At 36.7% G+C, this 17392-nt stretch overlaps 2 protein-coding genes across 2 annotated transcripts; one reads left to right on the top strand and one right to left on the bottom strand.

The window, feature by feature from the left end:
* Positions 1-235: 235 nt before the first annotated feature.
* Positions 236-12449, top strand: Smp_096240 (putative zinc finger protein). Its single transcript, XM_018790011.1, has 5 exons — positions 236-515; positions 4018-5231; positions 7470-8764; positions 9833-10312; positions 11586-12449. The coding sequence occupies exons 1-5, from the start codon at positions 259-261 to the stop codon at positions 11889-11891; spliced, it is 3552 nt and encodes a 1183-aa protein (XP_018655396.1). The 5' UTR covers positions 236-258; the 3' UTR covers positions 11892-12449.
* A 514-nt stretch (positions 12450-12963) lies between these two features.
* On the bottom strand, positions 12964-13999 carry Smp_096230 (hypothetical protein). The gene has a single exon (XM_018790010.1). The coding sequence runs from the start codon at positions 13971-13973 to the stop codon at positions 13659-13661; it is 315 nt and encodes a 104-aa protein (XP_018655395.1). The 5' UTR covers positions 13974-13999; the 3' UTR covers positions 12964-13658.
* Between the last annotated feature and the right edge of the window lie 3393 nt (positions 14000-17392).

Below are 17392 nucleotides of genomic sequence, written 5' to 3'. Positions count from 1 at the left end.
TTCCTTGCCTATAACTTCCCTGAGTACAATAAACATGAATCTTCAGAGAAGTTCTATTGACGGGTTCTGTTTGAAAAGGATTGGCGATTGAAGGGTTTGTTTGAGTTTATGTTTGGGGATCTGCAGCGGACTCTTGGATCTGCGTCTTCTTGTGATCTGAAGGACTGTAGTGATTATCATGCCCGATTACTCTATGACAGCTTTTTCCATCATTAAATTCTTTTAAACGGCTTATGGTTCATCCAATTTAAATTCGCAATGTCGGTTAGGAGGTATACTGATCCTGTATATCTCCAGTTTGTGTGGAATGCAATTGAAGCATGCTCAAGAGATTCCATCGAGTCTTCTTTCCACGAGTTGTTATCCTTTATTCAAAGAGAATGTGATTCTAGATGCACTGCAGGGAAACTGCAAAATGAACTCTCAAATGCCATAAGCGATGGTTGTATAGAGTGTAACCAACGCTGTTATGTGAAACGCGACCCAATGCCCAAAACGAAGGATAAACATGACTGGTAGGTTAGGCTTTTAGACCTGAGCCCCGATTCAATATCTGTATTCTCCCTTTTGAGGTTATTAAGCATTTATAGTGGTTTTTATGTACAATATCCGCTCGTTTTCTCAGCTGGCAACGTTATTCATGTTGTAACTGAGTATCACTTCTTTCAGGGAATAGTTGTTTAGTAACGTAAACATTACACATGGCCTCACGTTTCTTAAGATGTTCAAACATCCCGGTGCAATAATTCTTACTAATAGTTTAAGACGTTGAGGGTTTGTTGTTATGCCGATACAGGGAAGTCAGTGGTAGTCACGTGGTTGTTTTCTAGACAACTATACCCATATATGCTACTTCACTCAACTCTAGTTATCAAAGTAGTAGCTAATTGCGGATTGAATGGCTTCTTGCATCACTAGCTTACAAACTGGGATGGGGTAAGCATCCTCCAGAGGGAATAGGTACCAATGTCTCCCTTGCGATTTAGAGGCATCATTTTCACTTATTCTCCGTGATGTTGCACCGAACTGTCCCTTTAATTCACAACAAAGCTTCTATCACTTCAAAAGGTAACTTATAGGCATTGGGAGTCTAGTATCAGTTCCACCAAAATGTTGTTTATTGGAAATAAGCTCTTGAATTTACCAATGTCACTGAGTATCTATGGGGCCCACGATGAAACATGAAATCACTAGTGCCAACGGTAGCAACTCAACTGCGCGATAAGTACATCCCACAAGTTCGTCATCCGCCCCACTCCCCATTTTTCGAAACATTCTGGAAACGAATCTAAAAACAATGTGACAGAAGTAGGATAAGCAGATTTGCTCAGTAAAAAACGAATCTTCAGCATGGCGACGATTTCATCTGACAACACAAACCCTAGTTCGTAGTTAGGTTACATAATATATATTGTATAAGTTTGTTAACAGGACTGGGAAAAGCTTTCATATGCATTCACTTTTGAGCTCATTGAAAAGTTAGAAAATGAACATCCAAGTAAGAGCCGCATTGGCATGTACTGCTATGGACAATCTTTTGTCTCGATGTGATAATTGGCACGCGCGTATGTTTGCGGTTTTCTAGACTAGCTTTGTTTAGCTCTGAGAAGGGGTGTATAAATTCCAGGTGTAGATAACTTCAGCGCGTGCCATACACCATGAAATTCCTGTCCTAGAGGCATTCAGTGGCTTTTCGTGACGAATCATCAGTTGCTGTAGTATTGCACATTCTGCAACACATGCTTTAGAATCCTAGTTTTTGTTCAAGTTACGTTTTCTAATTCTGGGGCATGTTTGTTACTTGACGCCCCAACCATTTTCAGGTTATGAGTCACTTGTCTGATTTGATACTGCTTAAAAGTAGCTGAAATGCAGTTGCTCAATGTTAGGATACGACATGCTGAAGACTTGCTTGGCATGTAGCCAACCAAGTTACCCATTGCTCTCGTGAGCTATTATTTCGCGTATGGAGTGAATACGAAGTAGCAATGCACCTTTTACTGTTTTACAATATCAAAACGCAAACGTTGAGGTTAGTCATTTGTAAGTGAATATCCGGTTATTATTGTCCTCTCCGAGTTGCGAACCTGTGCGAAATCAAAGAGCTGAACACTTCAGTGGGCGAAGAAAAGGTTGTGAGCAAGTATTAAATGAAGTGGCTGTGCTACGTTTATTTTTTTATTTGATCACATAAACATTGGTACATGAGGGCACCAAACACATATGTGCCGCACAACGACAATGAAGCCAGTAGTAGTTATTTGTGTGAGGGCTGGAATACTGTACGGGTGCCCAAACCAAAGCAGGTGCTATGTACTCTATGTGCATAAGTAGAACGTATGGTTCTTAATCAGAATGTTTTTAACGTTATTATTCCTAGTCCTTCAGTTGATTATTTTTCAACCATCTACCGGCAATGTAGTATTCATGACTTAGTACAAAGTCACGCGCTCCACGATTCGTCATCATGTGCTAACAAAGTCCTCTTGAGTTCCTCAGTATTTTTGTTACGAAAACAGTTCCATAGAATATGGAGATTAGAGACGTACAAGATACTGTCTGGCTATCTCTGTCCACAAACGGTAATTTCATCGATTGATATGACCAAGTTGAACCAGCACCAATCGTCAGCCCCCGAAATGCCCTGGTACGGCCGAGAGTGGGGAGAGTCCTCTCTCCCTCTCGAAATGCTCACATGGCCACGCGTATACAACCTCTGTTAAGGAAGTCCTACTCACTGCCTTCTCGTGGCGGGGGTGTTGTTCACAAAGGTGAGAGGACGAAAAGCGAATGTCCGGAGCTTTAACTGGGTTGGTGGACACGGAGGGTCCACCTAGGGGAGTTGGAAAACCCTGATTCCAAACCAATGGTGCACATGGGCTCCAGTATCCTGATGGAACGAATGGCGGACGAACCTGTCATTGGTCAACGGCTACCATGGGACTGCATCTCCTCACGATGCTCCACTGCCTTGTGGATCAGACCTTTTGGTCAAAGGCTCGGGGTGTGGCCCCCTAAGAAAACCACCTGCTTCGGTTTGGGCACCTGAGCAATATCACAGCCCTCACACAAATCAAATGAGATTTGTGTGGCGCATATGTATCTGGTACCCCCTTGTACCAAAATTTATGTGTATAAATAAAATTAAAAAAATCAATCGTCAGCTATATTTTTAGCATCTATGATATGTCTCTAAAATATCGAAATTGGGTGGTAGTTGACCACATGAAACTATCAATCTATCCAAACGGCTTTATTCTCTACCGCATCTAAGATTCATTTACATAGTGTTCAGCAGTGCAAAAACATACTGGATTTTTCGTTCCAGTAGTTAACATATCTATTTCCTCATTTTTGTCAGAATACTAGGAGTCGCTCATATACATATATATACCATTGGTTTGGAATCAGGGTTTTCCAACTCTCCTAGGTGGATACTCCATATCCAACAACCCGGTTAAAGCGCCGGACATTCGTTTATCGTCCTCTCAACTTCGTAAACAACAGTAATGCCGCGACAAGGCAGTGAGTAGGACTTCCCTGGCGGTGGCTGTATACGCATGGCCATGTGAGAGCATTTCGAGAGAGCTAACTCCCCCCACCCTCGACCGTATATATATATATATACATATATATATAGGTGGCACATTCATACTACAATACGGAATTCATTTGTCGACACCTCAGTATTATTTCTGGTTTACTACTTCTTCCTTATGTTCATTTCTCTGTCTTCAAGTTGATTTCTACAGCTATCTTAATGCTAGGTTTGACGCCTAAGAAATATATACATTTATGTCACATCTTAAGTCATTTTGTTTCTGCAGTCCCTAATTCTAGTTCAAACCTTACTGATTGTTATTTCTTAAATCGTTGGCTTTGTTTGGAAATTGGCGGTCGCTCCTGGGCCTCGTTTAAGAAAAAAACATCTTCATCTCACCACAATAACTTATTTTGTTTCAAGTATTCTATCTAGTTCTTAGTCAACTAACACTTTCCTTTTTTCTCCCAACCCAGGTATTGCTTTGAATGTCACGGACCAGGTCTTGTTGTATCTTGTCCAACTTGTTTCAGAGTATACCATCCCGATTGCTTACCAGTTGCCTTATCATCACAATTGTCCCGTGTTATACCGTGTGAATCTGGTGAATCCGAAGCCGATTCAAATATGTCCAGTGGATTCCCACCGATTAGCCCGTGTCCTGTTTGTCAGCGGCTGTCGCGAGCATCTAATATATCAAATCCTAGCACCCCATCAGAGTTGCATAAGATCTTCCAGGTTGTCCTTGATCGAATCCGCAACAAAGTGAATTGGAAAACTATGCAGGTTGTTGGGTACCTAAACGAACCTTTGCGAAACAACTACCTCGTATTACGGCAAATTAATACTCGTCTTATGACCGAACGTATGCGAGCAGATCCATCATCTAAAGATTGTTATCCTAATCGAACTTCCCTTCTGATTGATGTGGATTTACTAATTCATAACACCGCCATTTTTTACGGTTCTAAAAACGATATGAGCAATATGGCTCGACAGATACGATCTCAGCTAGAACGAGAATTGCGAGAATCTTCTTTTTGCATAGATTGTTACTTGCGTCTTCACTCAGCATCAGTAAATAAATTAACAGCACCTTGTCGAGTTGCTCATCGTCTCCTTTGGTTCCAACACAATGGGTGGTCCTTTCGCCCTTGTAAAATGTTATATCAGAGTACAGAGGGCTACGAAGTAGTTTGCTTTGGTGGACGACATGAGAGAGTTTTTGTCCCACTAGCGAGAGCATTCGATATGAATTTTACAGCAGACGAACTTGGTTTACGAGAAACACCACCTTTGAAAAAAGCACTGAATGAAGCTGAAGAGTACAAAACAAACCAAGCTATTTTTGATAGGCAAATGAAGAATTACTCTGATCATTCGCCAAACAAGATGCTGACTGAACCTATCTCGATAGATTCGATAAGAAATAATCTAATCAATGAGTCTATATCTAATGGAACATTCCTGAAAAATGCTATTTCTCCCTCTTTAAAAAAGAAAAGACCTGGCAGGCATCCACTATCTACTAGATCTCACAATGAAGGCTTCAACGTATCGCCTGAAATGCAGGTATTCAAATCTCGTAAATCCACTGGAACAAATTCACCTGTTTGGTGTCCTGTGTCACAGCATTCTACGTCTCGACGTGACTCACATTGGCCAGATACTATGAAGAATGTTACTGAAGGTAAGAGTAGTCACAAAGACTACTTTTAACATATGTACCCCGTACATTATTTTAACACCAGTCGAGAGCACTAAATAGTTATTGCGCTCTTAAATTCTGTTTGTTCATCGGTCTAAGAGATTTCGCTTTTAAAACTTTCATAATGAAATTCATCTTAAAGCTCAAGTAGTTGCTATTGGCCTCTTTTTATAGTCGGTAAAAATTAAGTTATGTATTTTTCAATAGAATCTGGCGTATCCAAATTTCCCTGTGTGAGAAAATATCAAGTTTTTGACAACTTTTTTTGTCAGCTCATCAAAATGTCATTTAATCGATGATAAAAAGTTTCTAGATGCATAGTACGTCAAACGTTTATTTTGTCTACAGGTAGTTTTCATAAACTGTTGTCTGTGCAGCCATTACATTCTTCAGATTTGTTTCAAACTTTTTCTGAGATTCTATAAAGCATTGTCCAAGCCCCACTTGTATCTGATGGAATGAAATTGCTTTCACTGATCGGGGCTTTTAGACCATCCTCTAGCACATAGTAATGAGTGTCGAAAAAGTGAAAATATTATTTCTTTGGGAATACAAATTTCAGCTCAGATCTAAGGAACTCAAACAATTTACGATGACTGTTTTACACATGGTTAGTCCCTTTAGGAAACTGGTTATGTATCTTGCTGAATTTCATTGCCACTTGTGGGTTCATGGAATGTGGTGAAATTCGTATTTCTATTATTTAGTTTTTGAAAATCGAATTCACCAATTTTAGGTTCTCGGTTTATTGTCCGTGATTGTGTATGGAGTCACGTTTTGTGGAATTATAGCTTTCGGTCTAAAATTAGGTATGAGTTGTCTGTTTCATTATCCGTTTTAACTAAAATGATCAGTGCAAATAAATTTTCATTTTCAGCTGGTATCCATAGTTACCGTACCCAAATTGAGCACAATTCGTCTTTTCTAACCAATCTTTATTAGTCACTGGCTTCCGGAGGACACTGACAAAACTGTCGGTCAGTCAGTTAGAAGTAACGTAGGACCTGACACACATGTATATCGGTTCGGGTTACCATATCCTATCAGCATGGAGAGACGAAATTGTCAGGTCAAATCGCACAGCAGTAGCAGTTGTAGCAGTATTAATGGCAATAGAAAGGTTAGGCATCCAAGGTACAGTTCTAATGAAACTTAGTAGGGACTTTCAAGATGTTCATTCCTATAATAAACGACTCATTGCTTCTCCTGTTCGGCACGTTTAAAATAAATTACGTTCACTTTCATAATCTTGTCTTCTAATAACCGTTGTACACACGTTCTAATATCACTATGATTTTTTATTCTTAGACATTGGTATTGATTGGTTCATGAAACCAGATAGACAAGTCTCGTCCGGTTTAGTTGTAAAACAATTGGTCTCCTCTTGGTTTTCTTCAGTAGTACATGCTCATGAAAAATTTTGGTTCAGGTCCGAGTAAATTATGTTTCTAAAGCCTAATAAACAAGTAGGCAAGAATGTATCGATCCAACAGCAACTTATTGATGTTTCTCTTTCCCTACTGTCCTGTAAGTGACCTTCATGTGGTTTCTGGTCGCTTCTATTGGTCAAAAAAACTAAGTTTTTATGGAAGGGCTATGATAAGGACCCATTCATTCTATACCCTTCACCTTATTAATCTGTCTATTTTGTTACTCGTTTTTGATTATTTGCGTTTCTGGTAGTTATTCACAACTGTTGATATAACTATGCCCATTTTCTTGATTTCGTTGATATCCGTTTGGTGTAGGGTGATAACTTGGATCAATACACGATCGACACGGGTCATATGTCTTTGTGAAGTCTATCTTGTTGAATAAAAATAAGTGGTTTATTTTGTCCTAAGCATAGTTCGTATACACTGCAATACTCCTACACGAGTATCCAATTTATACGCTGCTGTATACGTTATCAACGCCACTTTTGAACATGGAGTTATTTCATCATTTGTTTTGAGATAAGGAGTTTTACCTGCTTGTATTCGAATTCCCAGAATAAAACAGTCATTAAATTCATTGTCATAAACGGTGTGAAATGTGTAGATTTGCTTAAACATTCTCATCACTAACTGTCTTTTAACGGTACACCTCATACTAAGACAAAAATATTAGTCAATCGCTTAATTAAATGATGTATCAGTAGCTTACTTTATTCGTTTGTTGAAGTTATTCATAAATTTGTTCAGGATAGTAATGGTCTGGTTTTTTACTTCACTTTTCTAGATAACTTAACTTCCTTATCGTCATTGAACAGTGACAGTGATGGTCCGGAAACCAAGTGCTGCATTTCAGAGTCTACTGAGAATCCAAGTGTAAATAAATCGTCTATGAAACTATCTATACCTCTTCTACCTACTCCAACAAAAAGAAAATCACACAAAAGAAAGCGATGCAACGAAACACATTCAAGACCTAGTTTCTCCAACGGTATGTCAGCTGTCCCTCCTAGCTGTGATTCCAGTTCATCCGAGCTTTCAACAGCGTCTTTCGCGGCTAAAACACAACGAACTATACGCATAAAACCGTTGCCTTTTAGAAGTGAAAACAATGACATTCCTCTTTCTGTGAAGGAAGGCAATCAGTCTCTCCCTCGATTGACCTGTGTTGACAGTCATGTCGTGCGTACAGAACCTGTACACAGTATGTCGTCCTCATCCTCTGCTGCATCTGGTCCTTCATCGGACCGTACAACTGTCCCTGCCCTTGCCTCTTCTGGTGGCCATACCCCTCCTGATTCCTCAGCTTTTTCGGCCTCTTCAACATATTCTGGTTTTTCTAAGAAATCGCGTGGACGTCCGCCTAAGACTCATAAATCTACCAAGTCCTCTTTGCCTTCAGCGAGTGCCAAATCTGCCACCGAAAATTCTGATGATTGTTCTTCCACCCCGTTACTGTTATCTGCAAGAAATACCTATGAGCCCCCAGCTAAGAACAAACATAGTCTTCTTACAGTGCCGATAAGTTCTCCTATCCGTTCGGATAGACTAACCGTTGCAGATGAAGATAAACAACACCCAGTGTGTTCTTTATCCCCACCTTCATCTCTGTCAGATGCGGAGTCGGATTTGTCTTCTCTTTCTTCTTCATCTTCCACCGTGTCGTCATCATCATCTCAGTTGTCTTCTTCCTCGTTGTCTTCAACATCCACACTTTCATCTCCTGCTCTACGATTATCTTTCTCTACACTAAAACCAAAGATAAATGACGAACTGTCGACCGCTCGAGTCAAGCAAAAGTCGTCAAAAGACATATTAACACCCTTCCAAAGTCAGTTAACTCTCAAAACACGCGATAATAAGGAAGGGACAAAAGGAGCTGATAGTAGTCAACACGTTCCCAAGTTAACTAAACCAAATAAGTCGTCTCGCCATAACTTGGAAACGAAGGGACATTCCCGACCGTCTTCGCGATCTACTGTTATAACTACTTTCAAAAATACAGATTTGAATAATGACTACCAAGATGAAGACGTCGGATTCTGTATGGTTTCTCCGGAAAAGAGTCTAAAACCTGATAAGGTAAGTTAATCCATACTGGTTCTCTTTTGCCATATACTTCTTTTTTGATCTAACCAATAATCTAGTGAGTTGATCATATGTCTAATAATTTCTTAGTATTTACAGGATTAGCCAGATAATTTATGTGGTTCTATCCATAAAGCACTACGTAGTCTGTACAAATACTAGTACTAATTAACTTTGAGATTGTTTAGAAAGTCAATAAATACATGCTTGTGTTGTGGTCTAGTTACTGAAGGTCGCTTTCTTTTGATAAATTTCTAACTTTAGATAACGTTTATTCTCTCACAACAATTCTTGTATAATTTAATATGACAAAAATAATTCACCAAGAATACCAGTTAAGAAGTTAAATAATGGTTGTTTCTAAAGAAATATTTTCCTTTAAGCTTCAACTGTAAACGTTTACATTCTGATACGAATTTATATAATGACTGAAACTTGTCAAAGACCCCCATGTAGACTACTTAATTAGTTGCAGTTGATTCGTCGAAAGTGTAGCTTTGTTTAAAATATGCCTAAAGAAGAATGCCCAATTCGTTTTAAACTACTTACGTTTGGTTAGCCAACATATATTGGTGTTGATTTCAAAGGAGTTCCAGGTATATCGTAATGAATTTCCCAAGGATTTGTACTACATATATGTCAGCAAATGATGATAATCACATTTATCTTTTCCTTTTTGTTTTTAGGAAATTCCATCTAGTTTTAAATACCTTATTGCTGTCGTAGCCTTTCACTAGACTAAAATATCTAAGTATGCGTGAATTCTCGGTGTCCACGTTTTTCATCTGAATGGCATTCAGTCCTTTTTAAACAGTTTATTTCGTGGCTATTGGTTTTATTATCTGATTGGTTAATCTAGTAAAGACAAACGCTGGAACTTTTTACCATTCTTAGTCAAGTAAACTAAATCTACATGCACGTTATTTGCATGCTTCTTTAAAGATAAAGGAAATGTCGGCTTTTGGAAATTTGGCTAGTAAGGAATAAAGTAACAATAATGTTTGTATGGTATGTAATTCAGTGTTTTGCAGCTAAACTGTCTATCTATTTCTATTTTTTTAGCCAACCGGGATTCTGCGCATTCCTGGCGATGGTAGTAATTCTGTTGACAATAAATCTCTGGGTTCTTCGGCACCCAACTCATCCGTCAAAAACTTCACTTTTGATAGCCCTAATACCAAACTCAATTCTAAAACCGTTCATCCTTCTGGCTGGTCTAGTGGGACAAAAATATTGTCTACATTTAATGATCAGTCATCTGCAGCGCCTCAACTTACTCACCCAACTGGAGCAAATGTCTCCACAGGTCCAACTCCTCCTTCGAACTCTTCAGCATCTTCTTCATGTTACTCTTCGGTGTCACCAGCTGCTCTTTCGTCCACGTCTGGTTTAGGTTCTAGTTTAAGTGATCCAAAATCAGTAGACGCATCACCTGGTGAAGTAGCGACCATGCTAGGGAATGCACCTTTTTCTTGCTCATCAGGCAATGGCGGTGGACTAGTTGCTCATTTGCAGTCTGATAGCAATATGATAAAAGCTGAGGTGGGTCTTAATTTTAAAATATACAACTATATTATCTACTTTTTTGATGAATGTTTTATCTTGTAAGGAGTGTTATATTTATCGCTCACCAATTTTTATTATTTTTTTGTCACTGAAACCATCATTTCATATTACTTGTCTTGTAATTCTCTTATACAACATCAAGTGTTGTACTAACTAATGTACTCACAAAATGAATCATTCTCAGATTATTAATCTAAACAACAACTGCCTTGTCTCGTGTACTGTGCTCTTAAATAGTTACAACACCAAAAAGATTGCACCTACATGCTAAACATTAGAAAACTTCGTTCTAATTTTAATGCAAAGCTTACTAAAATGTCATTTCATTTTAAACCTTTTATTATGTATGTAGTTGATATCTCAGTATTTTGTAGTTCAGAACATATTAAATGAAGCCATAGCTCTTGTGACATCGAGAAGTCAAGGGATCTAAGTTTAAAGAACTTACACAATGTTATTCTTTTCCAGGTTCATCAAGCTCGATTTAAAGAAAAATAAACCGTGTTAATAAAAAGACTTGGTTCCTAGTTAATTATACATTGTAGTTGCTATATTGTATTTTAAAGTTCGTTTGGTCAACTTCTTAGTTTTCGCTATTCAAATCGATATAACTCACGAAATCTTTCTTAACTACCTGTCAAATTTTCCATCAAATCCAAAGTTAAGCTTTTTGATCCGATTTCGCTTTCGTGAGCGTAGACATATCTCTTTCTGAAGATCCTTAGTTAGTTTATTTAATATTTTAATAGTGTACCTAGTTGAACACATTGATTTCTGTTTCTGTTTAATTAACACGGCTCGCGAATTGTCAAAGGTATTTTTCCAAAACTTTTCAACGTTCTCTTTCAGTCGTTATATTTTGTGAAATTCGGTGAACAGACAGGGAATGTTTTCGTACAACCTAGGACCTAGTTCATTAGACTTTAGTAAGGTAAATAAAAATCAGTACAGTAATAACCTTGGGTATTTTATTATTGACAATTAATTCTGTCGTACTTCCCTGACTTGAATCCTACGCCATCTTACACTAGTTTTCGTTGAATTCGAATCCTCAGTAAAAAGTCAGTTTCTGTATTACCTCAACTATTTTTTGTGATATCGTTTATTAAGAATTTCTTTATTAGTAACGTGGAAATTTCTTATATACTAGCCATATGTATATACGTACGCACATCTTTTAGCTGTATATTTGTTTTAACACAATGTCCACATTTTAAATCCACAAACATTCTTATTTCATTGTTTTTAGGAACGCATTCATCGGATATATGCTGATCGACTTATTGCCTTGACAACTGAAAGAGACCAAGCTCGGGAGGAAGTTCATCGACGCGACATTTTAATCTCTGAACTTCGTCGTGCACATGAAGCTGAGATAAAACGAGTTAAACAACGAACATGGTGTCAAGTGTGCTTAAATGAGGCCTTCTACCACTGTTGTCCCGGAACGGCATATTGTTCAGAAACATGTCAGTTTGAACACTGGACAGCTCAACATAATCGCGATTGCCGTCGTCGAACAGAGTCACAGCAGCAACAGCAAATTCGTAGCTAGCATAGTATAGACCAAGCGTATATATATATATGCTCTTCAACTCAGTTTCATTCCCTCCAACCCCGTTTCTAGTCGTTCTTAACTAACTTCTAAGAATTAAGTTTTTTAAAGTTTGGCAGCCGTATTAGTGATGGAAGAATCAATTTTACCCTATTATTATTATTCGCGTCAGAGTCTCTTGGACTGTTGAGCGCCGCTCAATCACCGTTTTTTGCTTCATAATATGTTTGATAGCGTATAGTCTTTCTTTATCTCACGATGGCATTGTGATAATAACGCGTTCTTAGAATTTTATCGTTATTGTAAGTAGAACTAGTGATACTGAAACTAGTAATCATGAGCTTTCTCACAACTATTCTTTCTTGACAGACCTAGGACTGCGCTAAACCCAGGAGCCAATAAATTTATTTCATTCATGATACTTCTAAATAGATTTAATATTCCTTCCTTAAACTGATTATTTGCAGATTGGTGAATTTTCCTTAGTTCACTGCAATTATTAACTTCGTTTATGACATTAGTGCTGTGAAGCGCAAATAACATCATACATCCTGTATCGCGCTCCTTCAATCCTCTTGTCTGATATTTGTGCTTTGTTGCGCTCATTTAAGTATATTTGTTTTGTTGTTACTTTAACATTCTTCAGTGTGTTTGATAGTCCACACGCACAAATACATAATCGTATATGTATGCATAGATATACACATGTAAATCAATCCCCTGTTTTTGTTTATTTTTCTATATCTTTTCATTTTTGTCTGTGATTCATACTATCTGATCTTCGTTTCTCCTGTCTTATGTTTTCCCTTTCATACTACTGCGTTAAAAAATTAGTCTGTTGTACATGTACATACGTCTCACTTAATGTTGTTTTGCAACAAATCCAAGATGCTTATTAAATTAGCAATTTAATAGCTGTAGTTATGTATTATTTACGATAACTCATATAGATCTAAGCTCTTGTCTTCTACCTGCTGCTGAAAATCTTTCGTTTATGCGTAATATTTTAAATCAATATATTAGTATTTTTCAAATAGCCATTATTTTGTCCTAAGAATCCTTTTTTTGTTGGAGTTTATTCCTTCATTGCTTGTCTTATTAAAAATTGCTATTAATAGGAGGTTGGAAGTTTTAAGTATCCATAAACGGGAACGCACATGCACAGTTCGTTCATTCATCTATGTATACGGATAAAGATGTAGTGACGAAAGAATTCAGTAAGACTTGATATATATATATATATATACTTTTGCAAATTTTAGCAACATGTATTCATAACTTGTCTTATCTCTACATTTATATAGCAGCAGTTACCCATATAGTATAATAAATAATATGTTTTCAAAATACTTCATAATAATTCGTTTTTTACTAGAAGCAAATAAATAATTTCTTTTTCTCTTCTATCTGTACAGAAACAGTTGTAAATTTTCTTTTGTTTTTTTGTATACTTGTATGTATTTTTTGTTGTTATTGTCATTTGTTAAACGTTATATTTTATCCTAAAGTAAATTGCTTTTTGAATCTAATGGTAGTCTACTCTGATATAAATGATTGTGAACAATCGGAATTTTTAAAAATCCCTATTTCAAATTGTTAAGGTGATATCTTACTGTGTTCTCAATATAAAATAGGTTGCAGTCTAGATACATTTTCTTCGTTTCAAGTCTCATTAAATTCGTGATTATTTAAATATATTAAGTGCTTTCATACAACTATTGTCATTATTTCACCAATTGTAAGTCTCAAAAATGTTTTTCTAAGGATTTATTTTGTTGCCCACACACATACTGTGCGTAGGATTTGTGTTGAGCTTGACCATGCGTTTTTCCTCACGTAAATTTTCCAGACACTATTGCTACGCAACTTGATTTCCAATCCATTTCCGTAAATAGTCGATATATGAGAAACCAATATTATTTCTTCGCTATTACTTATTTCTGTTTCTTCATACTGTAATGTGCATTCTTTTCCCATTTTTATCATGGTTGGTTCCAGTACAACCACCAGCAAAGTAAGTTTAGTTTTTTTATATGGCACTGTACATGTACATTTCGCAATTTCGTTATTGCACAAGTTCATTTAAAATATTAAGTGTTCTTTCTAACATTGTCAATTTCTTACTTTTTGGGTTGGGAATCTTCAATAGTTAATGATCTGTCGTTTTTTCTCAGGAACGCTATTGGACTAGTATGTCTTAAGGGATATGATGGTCGTATGTTTTACGCCTGATTCACTTTTATTCTGTTCTTTTTAGAAGAATAGTCATAACATTGAATTCATGGTTTCTTTTGAGGATATTTTGTTCTCTAAACTGGAGAGCGCATAACATCCTGAGCTACAAGTATTCCTTACCATCCCCCACTTCATAGTTTGACAACCATTTGTTGGGACCTGTTACTACAGTGTCACTAAAAGGTTTTTTGTTTCTAGACGTTCCATTAGGTGTACTTTAGATCAACCGAAATCAAGACTAAGACTGAACAAACGCTTAAAATCGCTCTCTGTTAACTACTCATCGAACCAATATAATATGGTATTGTTATCTGACCAACAGCTCATATTCTTTGTATTTATTAGATCTTTACATTACGTAGCTGTTTATGTCTAAACTTTGTGTTTTTTCCATCACTAAAATAGTTTCTAATGTCAAATAGTACTTCAAGTCTGTATTTATTTGGCTCAGGTTGTCAATCGATTTTAATTCTTTCTGGAGTGAATAAACTACTATGGAGTAGTTAAGGTTTTTATCTGCTAGTTTATTACAAGTGCGATCGATAGACCAAATGTACTTTTGTGGCTTTTTACAAATTCATTCATTTGATGAATGCGTAACTTATACGCACAAGGTTTATTCACGGTTCTTAAGAATTCATTGCTTGTGGATTCTAGTTTATACACTTACGGGGATTTGTTTTTCGAAATCCCAGTTCTAAATTCAACCTTTTTCTACTTTCATTTCGTGACTAATGCTTATATGGTAAATTGATAATAAGGGTTTCTCTATTTTTACAACTATGATAGGCTTTGTCCGATTTTCCGTCTTCGTACTTACGTATTCAAGTATGGAGACTTCAGACCGATGGCTTCAATGTTTGCTTCTGACTCCGGTTGTTATATTATTCCAACCGTTGTAAATCGCCGAAGACGTTCTCGGTAGATATGTTGTAGATAAACTAGGCATCCAATTGTCCTTGTCCTTATTTCTGCATATTTTAAGCGCAACTATCCAGGTTTGTTCACTTCATATTGTAAGTCAATAATAAAAACACGGAGAGAATAAGTAATAGTATTAAGTGAAATTTGTAGGTTTTTGGATTTGTATACAGAATAGAAATAGATTAGTCTAGACCACCTTACACGACAGATTCGTTTGCTATTGGTGGACTACCTAGCTAGTGCAATATCATATCGTCTAGTTTGAAGTCGTTGGATAGACCCGGTTATTGTGAATATCCTCCATAACTTAACAGGGAGTAGGAATTTGGTCAATACAGAGAAATCCTTGTTCTATAGTTCTATGATTACTGGCAATACCAACGAAGAGGACTGTACCACCATCGACTATTCCAAGCCATACGTAATTTGAGCCCGTTTAATTCCATCATTTCTGTTCACGGATGTAAACGTGGTGCAGTGTGTTGCATAAAAAAGTATCCTATTTGAGCGCTGTATCAATATCATCCCATATTGCGATATACAAACTGCCATTTGATGATCTCAATAACTGGTATTTTTAAACAACAATCTACTTTTAGTGTGTGTTGTAACAGCTAATGTAATTTTGGTCCATATCTAGCTATAAAAGATCTGGCGTACAACGTGTTGATAAAGACACTTCTGTTCCTCACTTACTAAAAGAACAACTCACATTTAGTTACAACACAGTCATTTTCGGATCCAATAGCTTATACTTAGTCATTGCTTAGTTAATGGGGCGATTAGTGCTACATAGAATCTCTAGTTTCGATGACTTCAGCGGGCTGTGCACATGTATCATTACCAAGATCTGAGTTGGTAGTTTCGATTAAATTGATCATTAGGTACATTATTAAATTTTGCCGTCGTGGCACAACAGAATTGCAATGGATTCCTAAATCATGCTGAATTATAAAACAACGAACACTTCGAAATCCTATCGTTCAAATAAAAGATTTCTATCAACTCAGAACTGCGTCTGCAGATTGGGATATGTTGACTTCGACACATTCCTTGTTAGAGTCTCGTGAAATCTCAACCCACTCCAAAGAAAATCTAACGTACATTAAAAGGCCAAATAATCATGTAGAAATAGTTTTACAAATCAATAGTAGTACATGCTCTTTCTAATAAATATCAAACCGGCATGTATATGATATCAAAATAATTTAAAATAGTTTATCGACTTATAAAGAAAGTGAGTATCTGAAGCTCTTTATACATTGCTAAACCCCTCTGCGGTTAGTGAAAAGGAATACCTAGTGATCCTTCCAACATGAACATTTATTTAAATATTCACACATTTAGTCCTGTTCATGTCTCACACCATTAACAAAACATGCAAATATTGTAGTATAATAGTGGTAGTGTTGGGTTTATAACTGTATAGTCTGATGAAGAAACCACCAAGAACGGTCGTTTACTCTAACACTTAAATATTTACAACCATACACTTCCATACTACAATTATCACATCTTCCACAGTCACTAACGTGCACAAATGGTCTTCACATTGAATCAACTCAACCAAAATGACCTGATATTAACATGATTGGACCTAAAGCAATCCGTTTCGTTTCCTTTATACTATTGATTTGTTTACTTATTTTTATTCACTGAAGAAGTGGCTTACATTAAATCACAAAAGTTGGAATTAATTTCTTATTTATTGAGATTTCACAAACATTATTTCTAGGTCATGTATATTTTATAAATGTATTTTGATTACCAGGGATCACTGAACTATATTCGTTCGGTTTAATACTGGAAATCGCTATTACTTCAGACTTTGTGTTCCTGAAATGTCGAAAGTCTACATCATTCATTTCTACTTCTCATCACTACTCATACATACATCGTGAGCTTCAATTAACTCTATAATAAAGTTTCATGGTATTTAGTGTTGTTTCCTATCATTCTTCACTAAGTTGACAGCAATCATGTTGAAACAGAGTTTAAGCAAAATTGTAAGCATTAAGTATTCTGAGGAATTTGAACATGGTAATTGATGAGAAACTACGAGTTGAGGAATTTTGGCAAGACTAATCTTTTATCACATCAAAGCTCTAAGCGATAACAACTTAGGTTGGGGGCCATAAATGACCACCAACGTTTACGTCAGTCCTTGGAAGTTGCTACAACTCCTTTCAATCAGATGATGCGCAGAATAATGTCGAAAAGTTTTATTTCCGTCCTAAAGGTTACTATCGATTTTTCAGATACTTTTAGGGAATGTTACGAAGTAACTGCATCTCATGAGACAAATCGTTAACATTGGTTACATATTTTAGGAAACGGTTTGT

The sequence above is a fragment of the Schistosoma mansoni genome, chromosome W (assembly GCF_000237925.1).
Source record: "Schistosoma mansoni strain Puerto Rico chromosome W, complete genome".
Lineage (NCBI taxonomy): Eukaryota > Metazoa > Platyhelminthes > Trematoda > Strigeidida > Schistosomatidae > Schistosoma > Schistosoma mansoni.
Note: the sequence above shows the minus strand (reverse complement) of the source record. Positions and strands in the feature narration are given on the sequence as shown.

Bases quoted from the DNA above. Each gene is read 5' to 3' on its own strand.
- Smp_096230 (XM_018790010.1), bottom strand. From the start codon at position 13,973: ATGAACTTGTGCAATAACGAAATTGCGAAATGTACATGTACAGTGCCA.
- Smp_096240 (XM_018790011.1), top strand. From the start codon at position 259: ATGTCGGTTAGGAGGTATACTGATCCTGTATATCTCCAGTTTGTGTGG. The intron at 516-4,017 runs GTAGGTTAGGCT...CTCCCAACCCAG, and splicing joins ACGAAGGATAAACATGACTG to GTATTGCTTTGAATGTCACG. The intron at 8,765-9,832 runs GTAAGTTAATCC...CTATTTTTTTAG, and splicing joins AGAGTCTAAAACCTGATAAG to CCAACCGGGATTCTGCGCAT.